This window comes from Cuculus canorus, chromosome 1 (genome assembly GCF_017976375.1).
Source record: "Cuculus canorus isolate bCucCan1 chromosome 1, bCucCan1.pri, whole genome shotgun sequence".
Taxonomy (NCBI): Eukaryota; Metazoa; Chordata; class Aves; order Cuculiformes; family Cuculidae; genus Cuculus; species Cuculus canorus.
The window spans coordinates 128,685,552-128,705,476 of record NC_071401.1 but is presented as its reverse complement, the minus strand read 5'-3'; the positions used below and the strand labels follow the sequence as shown (position 1 = coordinate 128,705,476).

The 19,925-nt window shown below is 42.5% G+C and overlaps 2 protein-coding genes across 2 annotated transcripts in view; one reads left to right on the top strand and one right to left on the bottom strand.

Moving 5' to 3' along the window:
- LRP6 (LDL receptor related protein 6) overlaps nucleotides 1-8,206 on the top strand; it is a 145,735-nt gene extending 137,529 nt beyond the window's left edge. Inside the window, exons 23-25 of the transcript XR_008450712.1 lie at nucleotides 4,820-5,722; nucleotides 7,010-7,065; nucleotides 8,099-8,206. The gene's annotated coding sequence lies outside the window, so the exon portion shown is untranslated. The remainder of the gene's footprint in view (nucleotides 1-4,819; nucleotides 5,723-7,009; nucleotides 7,066-8,098) is intronic.
- Nucleotides 8,207-8,531: 325 nt separating this feature from the next.
- BCL2L14 (BCL2 like 14) lies at nucleotides 8,532-13,972 on the bottom strand. Its single transcript, XM_054071800.1, has 5 exons — nucleotides 13,537-13,972; nucleotides 11,550-11,708; nucleotides 10,681-10,748; nucleotides 9,415-9,687; nucleotides 8,532-8,663 (listed from the first exon to the last, which is right to left on the bottom strand). The coding sequence occupies exons 1-5, from the start codon at nucleotides 13,970-13,972 to the stop codon at nucleotides 8,622-8,624; spliced, it is 978 nt and encodes a 325-aa protein (XP_053927775.1). The 3' UTR covers nucleotides 8,532-8,621.
- Between the last annotated feature and the right edge of the window lie 5,953 nt (nucleotides 13,973-19,925).

The window sequence follows — 19,925 nt, the reverse complement described above, 5'->3', positions numbered from 1 at the left end:
GCTGGGTTTGCTGCTGCTTTAGGAAATTTGGCTCCTTCTATTACGTTGGTTTTTTTTCTCTTCTTGTTTGACCTTTGAATCATCTTTCAGCCTTAGTGGGCTCCAAAATGAGAGGAGCAAAAAGACAGGCAAGAGACGTAATCCTCATGCCCCAGCTGTTCCTTTCCTTGAGTTAGTTTTATGTTGGTAATAAAACCTATTTCTTTGCATAACCGTGAAAGGCAAGAGACAAAGCACCTGTGGAGCTAAGAGGGCTTGGACTAAAAGAAAAATGCACTGCAAGCAAGGGTCGTATTATATGTGAATATCCCTCCCTTCATCCCAAAGGTGCTTTGCTAGTTTTAAGTCTAAAAGTCCTGAAAAGGAGTTGAATTTCACATGCAGCATCAAGAGTAGGAATCTACCCCTCTACCTGTTACTGCTGCATTGCAACTGCAATGTTAGTTTTATATTTAAGGATTTCCATGTCTGCTCCTTCCAGACAGAGCCGTTTCAGTGATCTGATGTATCTTTTACACATTTGTGGGTTTTTAATATATTTGTATATATATGTGTAACATATACTTTATATATACCTAGAAGATCTCAGTACCCCTTTTATAATTACAGCTGCCTCCACTTGTTTTCCTTGCCAGGAAAAAAAAGCAAGTACTAGATTTTTGGGCTTATGTATATTTTTATCTCAGCGTCTGCAAAACAAGGCTGACAGCTCATCCCTCTTGGGAAATACTACAGCAAAATAGGCAACATTGCAATAGCTGTGGGAGCCAACTTTCACCCATCCCTGGGCTGCTAGAAAGAGGGACCCTGAGGCCAGAATGTAATTAGCTGACTTACTTTTGAGCTGAGATTCTTGATAATGTCCGTACCAAATCCTCATGAATGAACTGTAAATTCAGATGTGTAGTATTAACAGTGAATTTGTTCCCATAGTGGTTTTCAGCTTGTTTTGCTTGAGTACTTTTCAACCATTTCTTTTGAAAATCATTGATAGTGGTGGGGCAAGCAGGCTGCTTAATGCTGATAATTAGTGTTTTGCAGGTTTCCCTGCTCCTTTTTACTATATGAGAGACCCTGGTGTACATATCCATGTGGATTTATCTGCTTGTTTTTCTATGCTTAGTCCTATGATCTGTCCAAGCAGAAGAAGAGAAGGCTGTAGCTGCCTGCTTGCTTTTCACACTGCTGGGGTTACAAAACACTGCCCAGGATGGGATCCTGAGCATCATTTTCAAGGACCCAGTAGTAAGCAGAGCATATGCAGTTTGCCTGGCAGCATTTGCCTCATCCTTGGAGGTGTTGCCCCATCCCTAGACGTGTTTAAGGCCAGGTTGGATGGGGCCTTGAGCAGCCTGATGTGGTGAGAGGTGTCCCTGCCTATGGCAGGGGAGTTGGAACTGGATGATCTTTAACATGCCTTCTAACTCAAACGATTCTGTAATTCTATGATTTGAGGGAGCAAGAAGAAAGTCACACCAGCTCCCCCCCCAGCTTAGAGTGAAATACAGTTTATGAATCTTAAAACCTTTTCAAAAGCAGAAAGTAAAAACAAAACTTAGTCTTCAAAGTAATTGTGAGTCACTCCCCTTCAAAGCATTTCCGTGGATTTCTTGAAGTTTTTTTTCCAGTGTGTATTCCAAATGTTTTTGTGGGGATGATAAATTTTTCCTGTCTCACATTTAATTTTGGTCCATCGAACTGGCTCTCGTTTTGGTTTTTCTTCTGGCACTAAAGGCTAATTTGCCTCCTTTAATTGAATGCAGACATTGCATCTAACATGACAGGCACTACCCACTCAATACTGGGATATTGTCTTTCCTGACTCCTGCTTGCCTTAATTAAAAGCAGAGAACTGACCTCAACGCTGAACTCTGCCCTGTTCCGTGCTAATACTTTTACACGTCGTTTCACGCTAAGGCTCGGCAGAGCACATGCAAGCTCCTGGCTGGCCAACATTGCTTGCTTGTTGTTGTTGTTGTTTTAAGAGCAAGTTTCACTTAACAGGCAGGAGGCTCCTCCTTGCTTCGGTAGAGCTGTCCCACTGCCCTGTCTGCTCTTCACCTGTGGGCAGGCAGCGAGGGAAGAGGGAACAGGTGCATGGGGTGGTACCACTGGGCACAGACGCTCAAAACAGAAGCAGATTTGGGCTGAGTGAACACTTCCATGGGCACATGTGTTTTGTAGCTGCACCAGCTCCTGCATGACCTCCTCTGGCTTGAGTGCTCAGGCCTCCAGATGGGCAGAAACCCATTTCATAGAATCATTAAGGTTGGAAAAGACCTCTAAGATCATCCAGTCCAATCATCGACCCAACACCACCGTGCCTGCTAAACTGTGTCCTGAAGTGCCACATCTACATGTTTTTTTAACACTTCCAGGGATGGAGACTTCACCACTTCCCTGGGGCAGCCTGTTCCAGTGCTTCACACACTACTCACTTTCTCTGGGTAAAGAAGTTTTCCTAATATCTAACCTAAATCTCCCCTCTTTCATTTTAAAACTGTTACCTTTTGTCCTGTCACTATACTACACTGATGAAAAACCCCTCCCCATCTTCCCTATAGGCTCTCTTTAAGTACTGGAAGTCTCCTATAAGGTCTCACGAGAGCCTTCTCTTCTCTAGGCCAAATAAGCCCAACCCTCTCAGCCTTTCCTTGTATGGGAGGTGCTCCAGCACTCTGCTTATCTTCACGACCCTTCTCTGGACTTGCTGTAACAAGTCATGTTACAGCAATGTCCTCCCTGTGCTGAGGACTCCAGAACTGGATACAGGATCCCAGATGAGGTCTCATGAGAGTGGAATGGAGGGTCAGAATCACCTCCCTTGCCCTGCTGGTCACGCTTCTTTTGATGCAGCCCAGGACACAGTTGGCTTTCTAGGCTGCAGCACACATTTCCAGCTCCTGCTAAGCTTCTCATCTACCAGCACCTCCAAGTCCTTCTCTTCAGGGTTGCTTTCAATCTATTCTTTGCCCACCCATTATTTGTGCTTGAGATTTCCCTGACCCAGGTGCAGGACCTTGCACTTGGCCTTGTTGAATTCATGAGGTTTTCACAGGCCTATCTCTCAAGCCTGTCAGGGTCCCTCTTCCTTTCAGCATGATAATCCCTTCCCTTCAGCATGATAAACATGCCACACAGCTCGGCATCATCAGCAAACTTGCTGAGGGTGCCCTCAATCCCACTGTCCATGTTTGCAACAAAGATGTTAAACAACATTGGTCCAAATACCGACGCCTGCAGAATGCCACTCTTCACCACTCTCCAGCTGGACAGTGAGCAGCTGACTGCAAGTCTTTGGGTGCAACCATTCAGCCAATTCAACTGTCCACATAGCTTGTTTGTGCAGTGTGTTTTTTGATATAATTATTTCTACAGAGAGTTTGTGGCTCAGAGTGATGGAATACATCTCTGCTACAGCACCTTGTCTCTAAAGTATGCCAGAATTTTTCAATTCTAAGTGCTATGGCTTCTACATAATATTCAGCATTTTGCTTAGTCTCCAGCCCCTGGAGAGGATGGGATCAGAGAGCTCAGCTCTCTGTTAAAAGCCTTCTCTCCCCTTCTTCTGGAGAGAAAGTAACCAAATGATCTGCATTTACCTGAAAGTACAAAATACAGAAAGCAAATAGGACATCCAGCCGCCACAACAATTTTGAAAATCTCAGAACACTACCTGAGGGGGTTAATATTTCAGGGTTTTTCTGGGAGAGGTTGAGGAGCTCACTCAGGGCTTTTTGATGTTGGGGTTGGCAAGGCAAAGCACAAGACTTGGCTGCTATTAACAGCTTTCCACAGCTTTGCCAGACAAGGTCAGTCACAAGGTCACCCTCACCTTTTCTCTGATGCTTCACAAGATGATAATGCCTGAAGCAATTCCTGTATCCCCCACCCCACAGAAAATCTTTATAACCCAGGTGCTCACAGGAAGCCACCTTTTCCAAGACACAGAGACATTCAAGTTCTATGAAAGAAAAAGAACAAACCAGCTGAAGCCAGGCACGCACAGCTACTTTAAATACAGAGCACACGTGTAGTTTTCTGGTATCCCGATATGGTTCATACCCCTGCCTCTGGCTAGTCCTAGAGACTTGACCCACCAAAAGATTTTCATTTCACTACAGGCATCTACACTGAATATTTAGGCACCTCTGGCACCATTGAAGACTTCCTTCAGGCCTGGCTTTACACAAAAAGTCCCACACTTGCCTGCAATTCTGCTGCCAGACATGAGCAGAGCCCTCATCCTGAGCAGTGATGAGCTCCTTGGTGCAGGCTGTCCTCTTGCCTATTTAGCAAACAGGACCCCCCAGCAGAGGGATCCCCTGAGAGCAGAGATTGAGCAGAGAGGATGATACTGGTGGTATTATTAGTGGCAGTATTATCCATGTCGACAGGGGTTAGAACAGCTAGCTGGCACGCAAGAAAATGGAAGTTCAGACCTATGGGGAAGATAGCGTAAGCATAACCCAAATTTTCCATTGCAGTGCTATATGTAATGAATATTTAAAGCAGAACCTCTGCAGCGGCATACAGCAATTCCACTTTAGGTATTAAATTCCTAAACCCTTAAGATCCATCTCTCTCCAGTATCCAGTCATGAACTCGGTTGGTTTCCCACTTAGCATGCTGACTTTGGCTGGAAAGTATCTGAGCCTCCCCTTAGAAAAGAGGTAAGAGCCATGTTTGGCATGGATCTGCCAAAAGTGACCCTGGGGTGGAAAGACAAGGGGAAGACTATTGTGAATGTCACCACAGAGAACATGTCAGTCAGCAAAGGTGCTGACTTTTTTGCAACACATCATTTCTACCTCTCCAGGCAGAAGAATGCATCATCTCTGCATCTGCACGGTGAAGCTTTCTGCTTTGGCTGCAGCAGATATACAATGGAGCAAATAATGGGACACAGGAGAAACCTTCTGTGTGGGTTGATTAGGATGGATCACGGTAGCACCGAGTCCAGAACATCTCCTAACCCCACCCACAGTCTGCTGTGCTAGATGTCATCCAACAGAGCTACAGTTTCTGTCTCCCTTCTGGGGTTTACACCATCCCTGGCGGGAGCACCGCAGCAGCAGATAAAAAACAAGCAAGACAATCGGCTTCAATGTGTTCTGCTTGGTTCTCACCCTTCACCCTCTACAATGCCCCAGCTGTGAACTTTTAACCCTGGACTTGTTCCAAATTGTGAGCCTTTACAGCAGACAAGTCATAGGTGTAAAACCACCTTTATACAATGGTGTCTATTGAACCACTCCCGTCAATGCTTCAGTACAATTCACCTTCTGCCCATCTGCTGCTTTTCTGTCTACTCAAATGTGTGTATTGGCAGTAGCAGCAAGCTACTGTGGGAAGGAGGGAAAGGAGAAGCAACTGAAAAAGAGGGTGACCACGTGATTGCAGTGAGAAGACCCAAGGATGCCTCCATAAGCCTCATCAGCCTACACTGGAGAAATACTGGATTTGCTAGCATTTCGTGAGAGCCGAAAGAAATCCAGCCTTCTGACAACAAGCAAAGGTGAACAGTCAACAAGTGAAATGTTGGTGTTTGGGGCAAAGACTCCAGAATGTTTTCTACTATTTCTGCCTTCTGCTTACTGGCTGGACCAAGGAGCACTGCAGCCAGGAGCCGTCGCAAAGGAACTCTGTGCAACCTGTGTGCTTGTGGACAGCGGAATCTTCTAATGTGACACTTGAGCGGCTCAAGGGAACGACATCTAGGGTAAGTCCCTCTTGCTGCTGGAGCTCAGGCTCTTGGAAGGTAATGTTAGGCTGAGATGGCAGCTTCCTTGTTGCTAACACAGGCTGCCTTGGTGGACTGATTCCCTTTAACGCAGCGCAGAGGGTAAATGCAGAACACTTCTAGTGTCTTTTATAAATAAATCCCAGCATCACCTGCACGTGACTCTGTCGTTGCAACCTTAACACACACTGAAATCAGCTCATTTTAAAAATAAACTTGCCGTTATAACAAACAGCTTAATGATGACCTGAGTAGAGACTAAAGAAGAAAAGTCCCAAAGGACACTTCTTGGTTTAACAGTAAACCTCTCTATCTTTTGCAATAACGCCCCAAATCGGTGCCTGGGGTGTTGGTCGTGGGGGGAAGGGTTGTCCTACAGCTAAAATCAAAGATGACTTGTGAGAGATTAACATAAAAAGAAGACAGGGCCAGTCATCCTCCCTCACAACATCCCTTCCCTCACCATATGTACCCAAAACACACACATTCATCTGCTGCTGGCTTAGTCATCATAGATTAAAAACAGACAGCAAGATGAAAACTGGTCGAGCCAGTAGTAGAGCTTTGCTAATTTGTGCAACAGTGGCAACAACTCAGTGCTCAGCCTTGCTGACTGCTCTTAGAATAAACCGAAGTCATCTTTCCAGCAAGGTTACCACAGATCCCTGCCATAAAAGGAGTAGATTGCTCTTAAAATCTGATTCGAATGACAAATGTAAGAATGGCTAAATAAGAAACAGCTCTCTTGGCTGATTTCCTATTTTGGCCTCTATTGCTACCAAAAAAAATCCCCCTTAACAACCAAGAGCAAAATAAAAAACAGCTGATTTTTTTTTTCTTAGATGGTTAGTTTTCACAATTCCACTCAAGTAAATTTTACCGTTGGCTCCGCTCTTGGCATGAAACTGGCCCTGAGGTACCAAACTGGGGATGAGGCACAAGTGTGGGCTTAGGGTTGCTAAACCTTCAGCTGGAAAACCACGCTCACGAACACAGAATTTAGACCTCACTAAATAGCAGATGATTATTCAATCAGAATAAATGAAAAAAGTGACTTCCATTAGCTAGTGCTCAACTAATAGCAAACTGGTGTATGATAACATAGTCTAATCTTATTGTAATTAAAATGAACTCAGATTTAGTTCTTCAGAGCCAAGATCTAGCTAACAAGCCTGCTTTAGAAACCAACCAAATTTATAATAAAGCAGCAGCCTTCAATGTGTGGGAGGGTGCAATGCCTCACAACTTTTTTTTTTTGTTCCATAGGAAAAAGATGTTGGAAAAAGAGAGGGAAGGAGATGTATGACTTTCTGAACTCTCAGGTAAGTACTTGCCTCTCCCCACAAATCATCCTCTCTTTTGGGACATCTGACATGATTGGAAAGAGTGGATGTTCTTAAAAACTAAGGAAACCTTAGATTTACAGTCTAGAGAGAGATCAAGTATTTCCCAACTCTTTTGAAGAAAGGAAACGAAGGTAACTTCTTCCAACTTCTCTGTCTTTTGTTTCACATATACATGTCCAAACAGAGGCAGAGTTTGCTACACGAGTTGAAAGTTTGAGGTTTATTAGAAAAATACTTGATTTTTGATAGCATTATGTATTTTACATATCCAGTTAAAATGCTTTTTATCACTTACATTCAAATTCATGAGTTGTTAATAACTTCTTCATGCGTTCTTTGCAGTTAATGTACTTGTACACACAAAATGAGTACCCACAGTGGAAGGGCATCTTACTGAGAGGCAGAGAGTCTTTTCAGGAAGAAAATTACTTCTTTGTACTAGAAAATCACAGAAGGGATGCCATGGTTTTACACCTTCAGCAGATGTTCTGAGTTCCCTTTTTCTCCACTGGGGATTTGTGGAGGATGAAAAACCAAAAGTCATCAACTAAATGGGCCACAAACCAAGGCTCAAAATTATAAATATTTTCACTTGTGTCCACCTCTGCTCTAAATGATGCACTATTATTCCTTCCACTGCCACACATACAGATTCAAGAACTTTGTTCACATCACTTGTTTTCAATGATGAAGAGCAAGTTTAGATTACGGAGAAATCCGTGAGATTGCATATAGTACCGAGCTCCTTTTGAATAAGGATGAAAACGGACACAGTAGGATAATATTTGAATTTCCTGGACTACAAAGCTCTCACAATGCTTGTATCTTCCACATTGATGGACAAATAATGCTGTGAAAGTCATCATCTATTGTGCTATGCCTTGAAGGGTTTTAAACCAAGAGATTTCAAATAAAAAGCATCTATAGGTAGATCAAGTCTATTTTCTTGGGGGTGTGGGAAAGGCACTAGAGTAAAAAGGGCTCATTAACCTTGCTTGGTCCCTTTCAGGTATATAAAATGGCATCAGTACTTTGGAAAACCTAATTAAAGAAAGAGGGAGAGAGGGAGAGGAAACCAAAGGCAACATGGAAGAGGGACTTTGGAAGGGATAACAGATGGTTCCAAAATGAGCCACTCAAAGCTGGCAGCACTCTTCTCACTTTGTTGATGGTTGATCACAGTCCAGTGGTTCTTGATTGCATGCTTTGATATTTTTCTCCGGTTTGCACTTTAACACCTATCCATAGGAGTAGCAGCAAGTATCTCTACTTGGAAAGATACCTGAAATCACTATCCATGGGTCTGAATGCTCCTGGGAAGTTGGAAGTGCCTTCACATCCACTGAAGAACACCTCACACCAATATGGATTTTAAGACAGTGCAATTGTATGCTTTGGAGTTAGGCATACAACACTCCAGTCTTCCATAGAAAAATGAAAATACATAGTCACTAATCATTCTGGGATCAGGTTATGGTAAGATCTTGTGCGTTCCTTAATTGAAGTCTCATGAAGAATGATTTCAGTCATGATTACTCTACTTCTTCCTGATCCAGTGAAGTCAAGGCCTTCTCCTGTAACACAGAAAGAAAACTTAAAATTATAAAAGCAATGTGGACTCATCCTAGTTTCAAGACTGCCAGTAGGTTTACCAGTAGGATTTCCTGAACTCACAGGCTATCTGTTCCAATGGACATGGGCTGTACAGCTGCTGAACGTTTCCATTCATTTCATGAAACGCAAAGGATTAGAATCTCCCTTGCAAGTGCCTCACAGCAAATCCAGGCAAATGAACTATGAAGGGCAGTAGCTCAGCACCACTGCTGGCAAAAGAGCAGTTTGCATAACCGACTTTGGAAGAGGAATGTGAAAATAAACAAATGTCTTTGTGTGCAGGTAAAGTAGAAGCACACCACACCATAAAGGCAGGCTGTATGAAATGCTAAGCTACGGTGCTGTCCCCAGAATCTGCCAACAGCAGACATCTATAGAGAAGTATAACAGATTAGAGCAAGTGCAAAGTTTCCTAGTCTGTCTTCTAGCCTTCAACTGTTTGTGGTGGAGAGACTCTCTGTGCCAGGAATCTTTTTTTTATACTTAATAATCCTCCATGAATGTCTCTTACTGATGTTTAGACCTATGTAAATAAAAAACTTGCAGCTCAGAAGATGTCTTGTAGCAGATGATTCCACAGCTGGAGCACATGATATGTAAAAGAATATGCAGTTTGGTTTGGTTTGCATCTGGCCCATGTTAGTTCTGTGAAAGTCTGCTGATTCAATGTGCCTTAGGCTATGCACAAGTCAAAAGATGCAAAATACATACCCAGCCACCCTGGTCCTGAATCCATGGCTTGAAGTGTTCTCTGAGGTACTTTAATCCGAAGCCCAAGACCAAATTCATAGGGTGATTGTCCACAGCAGTAAGTCTGGTAGCAACTTCCATTGCAAAAGCAAGTTTCGTGTATTGTACTTTGCCCCCTGGCTCACTTGGTGCACCTGCTGAGACAGCTTCCAGGAACAAATCAGTGATTCTCTTGAAGAAGGTGTAAGACAGCATGTCTTTAAAATGCTGATAGAAAACCCTGTCCTTCTTGATCTGAAAATAAGAATAAGGATTTGTCAAATTGAGACACTTTTGTTGGAAATGCTTTCCCCAGATGCACTGAGAAAAGAGAGCATCCCTAGGAAACACATGCAATTTGGTCTAATTGTGGTGGTGAATGCAAGAGATGACACAGAATCCCCACACCTCACTGCAAAGTGTGAAGTTACGGCTTTTGCTTGAAAAAAAATCTTCAGGGTTTTTTTTTTGCATTTGAATGAGAGAAGCAGAGAGAGAAAGTAAAACAAGTGTGACACTGATATTGAGATCTGTGCGTAAGGAGACATGGGAATACAGGTGCAGTAGGAAGATGCCAGTAAAGACAAGACCATGAGAAGCACTGAAATAGCTGCCATGCTGAGCTCCATTTGCTCAGTCATGGTCTTTGTGATGCTTCTTCCTGTATCCGGGTACCTCTCTGCTGCAGGAGCTGAGTAAGTCTGCAGTGAGGGAGTATACTATTATAGAATGGAAGGGGCAGCTAACGAAGGGAGTAAAGGGAACAAGTGCCTGTACTTTAATAAAGAAAACATCCACTCCAACTAAAGGACTCACACAGGGAGAGGTTCTACAGGTTTTGGGAAGGGCTTTCAAAATGCACTCAGAAGATTTATTTCCCTACAGCAACTCTCAAAACTGTAGAGTTTCCCTCCTTCTGCTGGGAACAACTCATCAAATTTAATGTAAACACAAGAATTTCTCAGAGTCATTCAAGTGCTCAACTTGCCATGAAACTCAATGGGAATGAGGAAAGTGATTCCTCTTTGAAATGCACAACATTTTTGTTGCCTTCCTTGTACACCCCAACAGAGATCTCTGCGAGTCCTCTGGTTTTAAGAAAGATTTCAGATTTTGGGAATCCCTAAATGTGGAAAGAGAAGTTGAGGATCAAGACAGAGTGTGCTAGGTTTCAAAACATTCACTCCCAAGAAATGTATAATTTCTCACACTCTAACCAGTGTAGCTCCTGAAAACAAGAGGACTTACTTTTCCTTCTAGTTGGTCCCCTGATTGTCTTAGCAGTGAAACTATTGTTTGTATTATCTTTTCTTCATCTGTTAAAGAAAAGGGTAACATAAATATTGCAGCCTTCTAGTAGGATCCAGATAGCAAACTATGCCAAAAGGCTTTGTGTCACTTAGTCATAAAAAGAGCTGCTATTTTGGGGCAAATTCACAGTGAGTTGTGTATCCATGTTTTAAGCAGAACTCACTCTTCTGGTCTGCGTGGAGTAAGGCAATGCTATTTCTCCATCTACCTGATGCTTTGCTCCAGTTAAGAGTCTGGAAAAGAGCAGGGTCTTTAACATCCCACTGCCAACCTTTTGGGCTTTGAGGTATGTCTGATAACAAGCCACAACAAAAAAACAGCTGTCGGAAGCCCACAAATATGGACATAAAATTAGGAAAAAAATAACCCCTCATCATTACCAATTATACTTTCTGCAACTCATTAAGAAAAACTCCAAGTCTGCTGGATTAAAGAAAATGCAAGTATGTCAGGATCCTTCTTGTCACCTGAACTCCCTAGAAATCTTGCATTAGAAGTAAATTTCTGCAGATGTCATGCAAGAAAAGAAGTTCAGATTTATGATGGAGACTGTGGAGCAGTGTTGTCACATCTCATTGGATTTTTAAGGATGCTTCCTTTAATTGCAGTAGCTGTCAGGACTTGTTAGAAGACTGCAAAAGCAGTCCTTGAAGTGTGGGCAATGGAGCAAGAACTAGCAGACCAAATTTCTTCTTCTCAGTGTCTTACTGCAGAAGTCCCAAGTGCTTCACTTTGTCTAGACGAAATGCCTCTGTGCAATCCCAACTCAATGTACTGCCTGTGAGCATTAAATTCTTCACCCTTACCGTGTTCCTTGCCCTCACTTCCATTGGTAAGTTCGCTATCGTCTTGAGATGGACTCTGAAGCATTATCTTGAATGACACATCTGAAGGAGGTTCCTGGGATCTGGAAGTAACAAGCTTGGCGAGTTTGTCTGCAATGCGGTTGACATGTGCTGTTTCACCTGATTGAGAGGGAGGATGGGAAATAAAGAAGGCAATTAGTCTCTTCAGGAAATAATTAAATGATTCACTCATTTATGTGCCCCCTGAAGTGGAATTGCCCAGAGGATACCAAGAGATATATTTCTATGCTGGAGTTTTACTATTGCTTGTGATCAGCTGGTAATAATTTAGAGAGACAAGTAACATGGTACAACCTCTCTCTAGTGTCTGAGCAGCAGCTGACTATACAGGGGCTGTATAGAAGCAAGTGTGAGTGTTGCTCACTAGCGTATATCCTTGCAAGCCAGAAGCACACCACGTATTAAGAAATGTGAGAGTAATGCTCTATAGGGCTGTGAATCTTAGTCTTTACTGTGACAGTGATGTTGCCCATGATTAGTTCATCTGTAAGTCCAGATTCAGACATGATAGTGCACTTGAATGCCTTTTCCTTGTTTCCACTGGCTGAGCAAAGGAGAAGCAGACTTCACTTTACAGGCATGTCAAGCACTACATTTTTTTGTCTCCTTGATGCTATTTTGTTGAGTATTGGGAGAACTCAGAAACCAGACTGGCTTTATCCACCTTACATAATGACCCTGTTCAGGACTCTTGCTGGCTGAAGACATCTGTCAGTGAGGGGACTCCAGCAGGGATCCTGCTATACCAAAGGGAACAGGAAGATCTGTTGCAGTGTTTGTTTCCTCTAAAGGCGTTCTTCCCTACAATTCATAGACCTTGGGATGTGGAACTCCATCTCCCCCACTACTGCTCCTGCATGGCCAGCAGAAGTTGAGACAAGCTCAGCAGCAACCCGACCCATAATGTGTAAAATTCACAAGCAAGAGGCTTGTGTGGGCAGCAGGGGTTAATGCAGCCTGTAAAAACTGCATTTCAATGCTGGTGAATTAACCCCAAGACATTTCCATCCCTTTGTCTGCCTGCAGAGTTTGCCATGTTGCTGCTAAAGTTATAGGAAGGGGATCAAGCTGTTCATGACTTCGGAAACCTAAGATTAAGCAACTGGTTTAAAACCAAACAAGTCTTTGATTTAGATGAATAATCCCCCAAAACACCTTTTTTTAACTGCAGAATGGTCTGGGCAAGCTTACAGAGCAGCTGTTAGCAGCATAAGTGACAAATAGTAATAATAACATTAATATTAACAATGATGTTTTAGAAATTGCTCCAGCAATGTGCTAGAGGGCAGATAAAGCCCAGATTTGAAGCCAGGCAGGATCCCCAGTGAGGTTAATACCCAGCCCGGGGAAGTTTTACCTCAAAGTCATGCTGCCACCAATGCTGCAGCAAACATGGCGATTAATTGGTAGGGCCACCAAGTGACTGCACTGAAACCCTTGAGCTATTTCCTTGGTAATGTGAAAATAAAATTGACATAAAAATAGATATCTTGATGCAGACATATGTACCTGGCAACCAAGCAATGGAAATTTGTAGTTGTATCACCCTAGCAAAAGGCACTGGGCTGAGGCAGGGATCCTTTCTTGAGAGACGCAGTTGGCTTGGCAGGAAGGAGAGAGTTAGAGGTCTGGTGGGTAGGACCTGCCCTAGGACAGTTAAACTGATCAGGGATGGAGCATTAGGCAGGAGAAGTCCATCATGGATAATGTTTAGACATATGCTTAAATGCAATGAATGGGGAAAACAATTGCTGTGACATCAACAGTATCAAGCTGGGACAAATTAAACAAACAGCTAATGTAAGAGATGACAAAAAAGTGAAAGAAACCACCTTCCTCCTCCTGCCTTTCCACGGGCCACCAGCCATTTAAGCTATTTAGAGAGAGATTTAAAGACAAACAGCAAAAGAAAAGAAGTAAGACATACTTTCCTGATGCTGAGAATTCCCTTCTTGAAATATCTCAGATTGTTCCTCAGGAACAAACGAACTTGCCCCACCTTCTTGATGCAATGGTGGCATTGGGGGCTTTTCCTGCTCCGCTCTGCTGCAGAAAAATGATAAACAATATCCTGGCAAGTATTTTCTTTTTGATCGCTTTTTGCTGTGCTGTTCCACCACACCACTCTGATAAGCTGCCTTTTCGATTGGTCCATTTTTATCCCTTGGATAGTCAGTTTTCACTTTTGTCCTAATGAAGGATGGTGATTTCTGCACATTAGCCTCATTTTTCAGAAGTTTCCTGTACTTGCTGACAGACAACCGCTTCTGGGCGTAGGCCATTAGGATCTTGTATTCTATGTTATCTCGCTCATCGTCTTCCAGTGGTATTTCTTCCATACTGACACCATTTGGTGAAGCCATCTTGGTTCCTGCAAGAACATATTCTAAGTTTTAATGTCTTAGGGAACACTTGGGTTTTCAGGAATACCAACCAGTACTTGACATTTCTACAGAACCTTTCCCCAAACACCTTACAAACCTCAGTGATGTGAAGAATAATGCAGCACCTGGGAGTCAGAGAAGAACTACATTCTATAAAGACAGTTTGGTTGCTTAGAAATTCCCCAGGCAGCAATCAAGACAATCAAAGAATGGGGACAAGTGATATGTTGCATTACTCTTAACTGCATTTAGTGGCGTTGACAGGAAAAATGAGGAAATTAAAGTACTATTCAATAGTTGGGGTGCAGTGCAGGAAAAGAGGAAAGCCCGTAACAATAATAACTGATTCTTGGGATGGAAGAAAAAACGATTTATCAAAGCAGTGCAAAAGAAAAGCCTGTACTGTGGATTGAATAAGCAAGTGTCTAAATACATGAGAACTGTGCTTTCAGAGGAAGCTTTGACAAATTTGGGTCCTGAGTGCTCTAGGGAAAGTAAACAAGAACTAGCCCAAGTATTAGGAAAAAGTATGATATTTACCTATCATAATGTTCTCAACAGTCATTTCACTTTAGGGGACATGGGTCACCAATCTTGCATATTCAACTGTGTGCAGTGGGTGGTGTGGTAGCACTGATGTAGTATAATTTGCTATTGTCTAAATAGTCATAAAGATCTCACAGGACACACATGTATTTTTACATTTTCCTATTTCCTGTGTATTTAGGTCATCGAGACACTGCACAAAGCACTCTTAAATCTTTGCTTATCACTAGACCTATTTGCCACTCAGCCTCCCTGAAACCAGAGCAAGAAGAAGAAAGGAGTGATCGGGTATGATAAAGCAACATAGCTGTTGTGGTGTTTTTTATTCCTGAAAAGTTGTCTTCTGCAAAGCCTGGGTGAGGTTTTAAATGAGCAGACACTCCAGACTACCAGCAGCAGGCTCTCTGCAATGTCTTTCTTCAGTGACTCACATATAGTTGAGCAAAACTACGCACATATCCAGAAACTGTCACTGATGGTGTCTGTGGCAGAAAAGCTGAAATATGAGGCTTCTGTTCTCACTGCCCTCTCTTAAACAAGCACCAAATTCACTCACACTATGCCCTCAGACTGGTAGAAGCAAATTTAAGATCATTTCTTCCTGCCTGGAATACCATTCAGCGATTTGCCACTTTGAATGTAATAGCATCACCGATATGTATCCAGCAGGACCTTTAGATACTACTAATGGAGACTCACGTTTGGGAGTTGGAGGTCTGAAGTCACTATCTCATTCCTTCGAGTTCCAGAAAACTGCATTGTGGTGCTATGACTCATATGTTACTCCTCCTAAAACTTCATTTTTCCTAAGTATGAAGGTGTAATAAGTCAAGCAGGATCTATGACTTGCCAACTCTTCATTTCGTGTAAACCATCCTAGTTCCATAAAAATCCACAGGAGTGTACTGGCATACCTTTAGCAAACCCTGGCTTTAAACTTCTGAACATCTCTTTTTGGAACACATACCTCATCTCGCATGTGTCTCATTTCACTGCTCAGGCAAAAAGGATGACACTTATCTTCTGGATAATATGTGGTGTTAGGACTGACACACTTTAAGGAGGGTTAATAAAAGTTTGAAGTGACTAATTAGTCAAAAGATTTCCCTGCCTGAGCAAGTTATGGCAGAAACAAAGCTCAGCTATTTGTCACCTCGTTTCCAATACTGATTTTATTGCAATTTTTAAACTTAATTTTGGTGAAGTTTCACATTTGTAACCTTTTAAGTTAAAAAAATGGTTTATGGCACTCTGTGCTGTTTTGCCGTTAGCTGCAGAAAGCAACTGGTATAACAAAATTTTGATAAGTGACTTGTTTCCACCATGCTAAATTCTTTTTTGCTGGTGTGTTGAGACAGCGGAAGGAAAAAAATGAACATATAAAACCCCCAAACCCTCCTTACTAAATGTGGGAGCATAAGAAATCAGACCAACCCGAAACCCATGACTGATGCACTCTTGGTTCGGCATCCTCATTACTGGGGAAGGGGAAGAAAAGAGAAAGAGGAAGGACAAGAGGAAGGGAAAGAAGAAAGGGAAAAGGGTGAGGAGGAAGAAACCTGCTAGCCTTTCACTGCTGAACGGATCTATGCAGCTCACAGTCTGCTTCCTCATATAGGGATTCTGTTTGTCCCTCAAGAGACAGGACAGCTCCAGATGCTGCTCTGGGATATCACTGGCTTCCACTTTCGGACAGTCACTAAAGAAATAAGAGGGGGAACTGTGATACAAAAAAGGGGGAAAAAATGGGGAAACCCCCTCCAGGACATCCATTGGTAGAGAAAGGAAAGATTACTTTTTTCTCTCTCAAAAAGCTGCTATGTTAAGTCACTCCATGTGTAAGCCAAGATGTAATTTCCCAATCATGCTCAAGTTAAGCTGTTGGCATAGCACCAACCCAAACCTCCAACAGCCTGTCTCAAACACATGGCAACAGCCTCTGAAATTTTCTTCCCAGTGCAAGCCTGGGTGTCAGCTTGCTCAGTTTTCTGCTAGCAGTGTGCTGCAATTTAATGTTTAGAAGTCTATAGTTATCTTCACGTGGTAAACCATCAAACTATGCTTGGATCAGAATTTATACAGTTAGCATCCAAGGTACAAGCAATTACTTTGTCTTTGAACAACCTCCTGGGCTTCAGCAGAAGCCCTGTCATGTGAAAGGCCCAGTACTGCCCTGAAACCACTTGCTCACAAGGTCATGCCAAATCGAGTCCCTGTTTGCTGGACCCAGTTTGTTTGCTGGACCCAGTTAGGGCAGTTTGGAGGCTGGAGGAGAGGTTTCCCTTCTCTTGCTTGTTTCTGCCTCGAGATATTCAAACGGTTGGCAGGAGTTTTGCATCTTCTCACAGCATTTGTGTGGGCAGCTTTAATGAACCTGCAAGGGAAACTGGAAGCCCAGCAGGAAAAAGTCAGGAAGAGGTTGTTACAAGAAACAAACTAGGTGGAGAAAAAGAATTGGGAGCTAGAAATACTAACAAGAGGAGAACTGAAATGATGGAAGACAAATGTGGGATTGCTGCTTCATCCTTGCTGTGCCTAGGAAGGAAGCAAACACTGATATACGTACAACCCTCGGGAGCAAAGGTAAGACCTTTTCCATGCTCTGTGATTGTTTGAACCCATCTTCCAGTGCAAACCAGAGCAGCTTAAAGAGTATTGTAAGCTGCACAGCACCTCTTAATCTCTCTGCTGCACAGAAAGCAAGGTTACAGCAAACCCTTTCAGCTAGTCAATGAGCCAAGGAACAGGCAATTCCCTTTGACCTGTAAATCAGACCAAGCATTTATTTCATTTTGAAGTTTGTTCAGAAACAGAGAGAAAATTCTAAAGGCTATGACATTCTTTTTCACTATTTAATACTTTATGCAAACTCAGGTTCCTCCTTGAAAAGATCTAACTTCACCTTTCAGATCAGGCACCGACACTGCTTAAAACAGCATAGATTTCTCTACCATGGGTACTCTTTATAGATCTAAAATATTTTATGTATCATTCAGATATGCTCATTTTTCACTAATAGAAAAATATAAATAATAACATAAAATTGATAAACTTTATATAGAAAATCTTTTAAAATTATAAACTAGTTATATGAAATAATATAAAAATTTATTCTCAAACCACAAGAGGAATTACCAGTAGTAGAATTAAAAAAATCTTACAGCCCTATACACTTGGCTATTACCGGTATGTTGAGAACAGCCCTACCCAGGGTGGTTGCACAGATAAAAATCAGAGTTCAAAGGTTGGTCTCCTAAACGAGGCTAAGAGCAGACTGATAGCAGGAGGTAGGATATTATTACAGCTTGCTAGTATGTAACATCAAATAAGCACTTCAACTGTATGGCTAAGCCTGTACCTCACTCTCCTGGGGAACCTCTGAGATGTGAAACAAATTATGTTGGTAAAATGTGGTATAGGAGTTTCCTTACTGGGACTTTTTTCAGCACTGACATCTCAGTAAGAAATCTCAACCCCAGATATATGATGAGGCTGGAGGAGCATAAAAAGAGAATAAGGAGTCAGAGCTCATTTATGCCATCACTTGCAGGTAGTAAGAAAAGGAGTTATCACCACATGCTGGTGAGTGTTTACAGCAGAGAATACTGGTAGCTAATTTGCTTTTCAGTTCATTTTAAAGTTTGAAATCTTAATTGGTGACTTACATCTCTCTTTAGACTTACTTCTTCATACTATAACCATGGTTATATTTCCAGTATCCCATCTGGTGTTGGCCAGAGATGAGCCAGGCGTTTTGCAGAAGCAGCACTTGCTTTGTATGAACTCTTTCTCTGAAACGGGTTTCTATAAAGAATGTTTTTTAATGCAAGCGTTGATTGGGTTTGACAAATACTTGGAAGTACTGCTAAAACCCAAATCTGCATATTATTTCCTAGGATGATTAAAAGAAACTCAGAGGATCAGATTATGGAGAGTAGCAGCGTGGGCTCATTCTGTCTACTTGAAAACTCTGGTCTAAATTATTTACCTTCTGGAGCTTTCAGGCTCTGAGGGAGCGGTGTTCCCCTCTCCCTCTTTACTCTTCTCCAGACCTTTTCCTCCCATTGTCAAGTGTTACAACCACATTCCATTTTCCAGAAAATGGAAACTGAACTGTCAACACTCATAATGGTATATTCAGCTATAACCCTCCATCCACTTCAAGGATTACATGCCAGGATGGAGAAATTTGGCAAAAAGACATATGGACTTCTGTGAACAGCACAACCACAATATTTGATTTCCTGTGGAGTCTCTGAGAGCCAGTACTGGCTAAACTTGCACATGTCCACAAAAATACCCCCTAAATTTGTAGCACTGTAACACTACCCTAGATCAATTGCAATATAGTCAACTAAAAATTCGTGAAGTTTATTATATGAGGCTGAGTGGGTGGGATAGAGAAATAAGACCACTGAAAAGAGATAAACTAGAAACATGACTGTTTAATCTTTGTTAGGAGGAAGTGTAGCCTAGAGGTTCAAATACAGATGCAACAAATGTTGATTTGGAGGGCATCCAGCTACTGGCCTCTATTTGGCAAAACTGGACCAAGTGGTGTCCTGGCAATACCACTTCTCAACAGTTGTTGTATTGGTGTTATTTATTAATGTACAGCTGCAAACCACCATGGTGGATAACTCTACAAGTCCTCTTGGCACATGCTCACCACAAACTCCCTCTGAGCCCAAACTTGTGTGCCGCACTCATCCTTTCCCAGCCCATCCTCTCCTCCTACCCCTGTTGGCGTGCCTACTGTTGTTCCTCCCCACTTGCCCATTGTTGTTCATCCTCAGGTCCCTGCAAAGCATAGACAAGCTCTACCACTATTTCTTCCACATGAAGGTTCATCTCCCTGCCTCACAAACAGTCATGGAATTTACCTCCAAAAGGCTCAGAGACCTTGACCAAACAATGACAATGTCATTGCTCACCCTGCTGTTTGTGTCTATCCCCTACCACATACACTCTTGCCAGGAATAGTAAACCCCAGGGAAGGGGTAGCTGAAGATGGTTGTGTTGCATGAGGCAGGGCCTGCACTGAAAGATTGAATAGACAAAGCAGAAAGGAGAAGTGAAAGAGGCCGCCTTTAAAGTGTTCATAGCATCGTAGTATAATTCAGGCTGGAAAAGACCTTTAAGATCATGAAGTCCAACCATAAACCTAACACTGTGAAGTCCATCAATAAGCCATGTCCTAAGGGCCACATCTCCATGTCTTTTAAAAACCACCAGGGATGGTGATTCAACCACTTCCATTGAGAGTCTGTTCCAGCATTTGATAACTTTCAGTGAAGGAATTTTTCACAATATCCAAAATGAACATCCCCGGTAAAACTTGAGGCCATTTCCTCTTGTCCTAACTAACAAATTGTTAGTCCAAGCT

Coding starts and splice junctions, on each gene's coding strand:
- BCL2L14 (XM_054071800.1), bottom strand. CDS start 13,972: ATGGCTTCACCAAATGGTGTCAGTATGGAAGAAATACCACTGGAAGAC. Junction 10,749..11,549: donor AAGTGAGGGCAAGGAACACG/GTAAGGGTGAAG, acceptor TTTCTTTAACAG/ATGAAGAAAAGATAATACAA. Junction 8,664..9,414: donor TTCAGGACCAGGGTGGCTGG/GTATGTATTTTG, acceptor TCTGTGTTACAG/GAGAAGGCCTTGACTTCACT.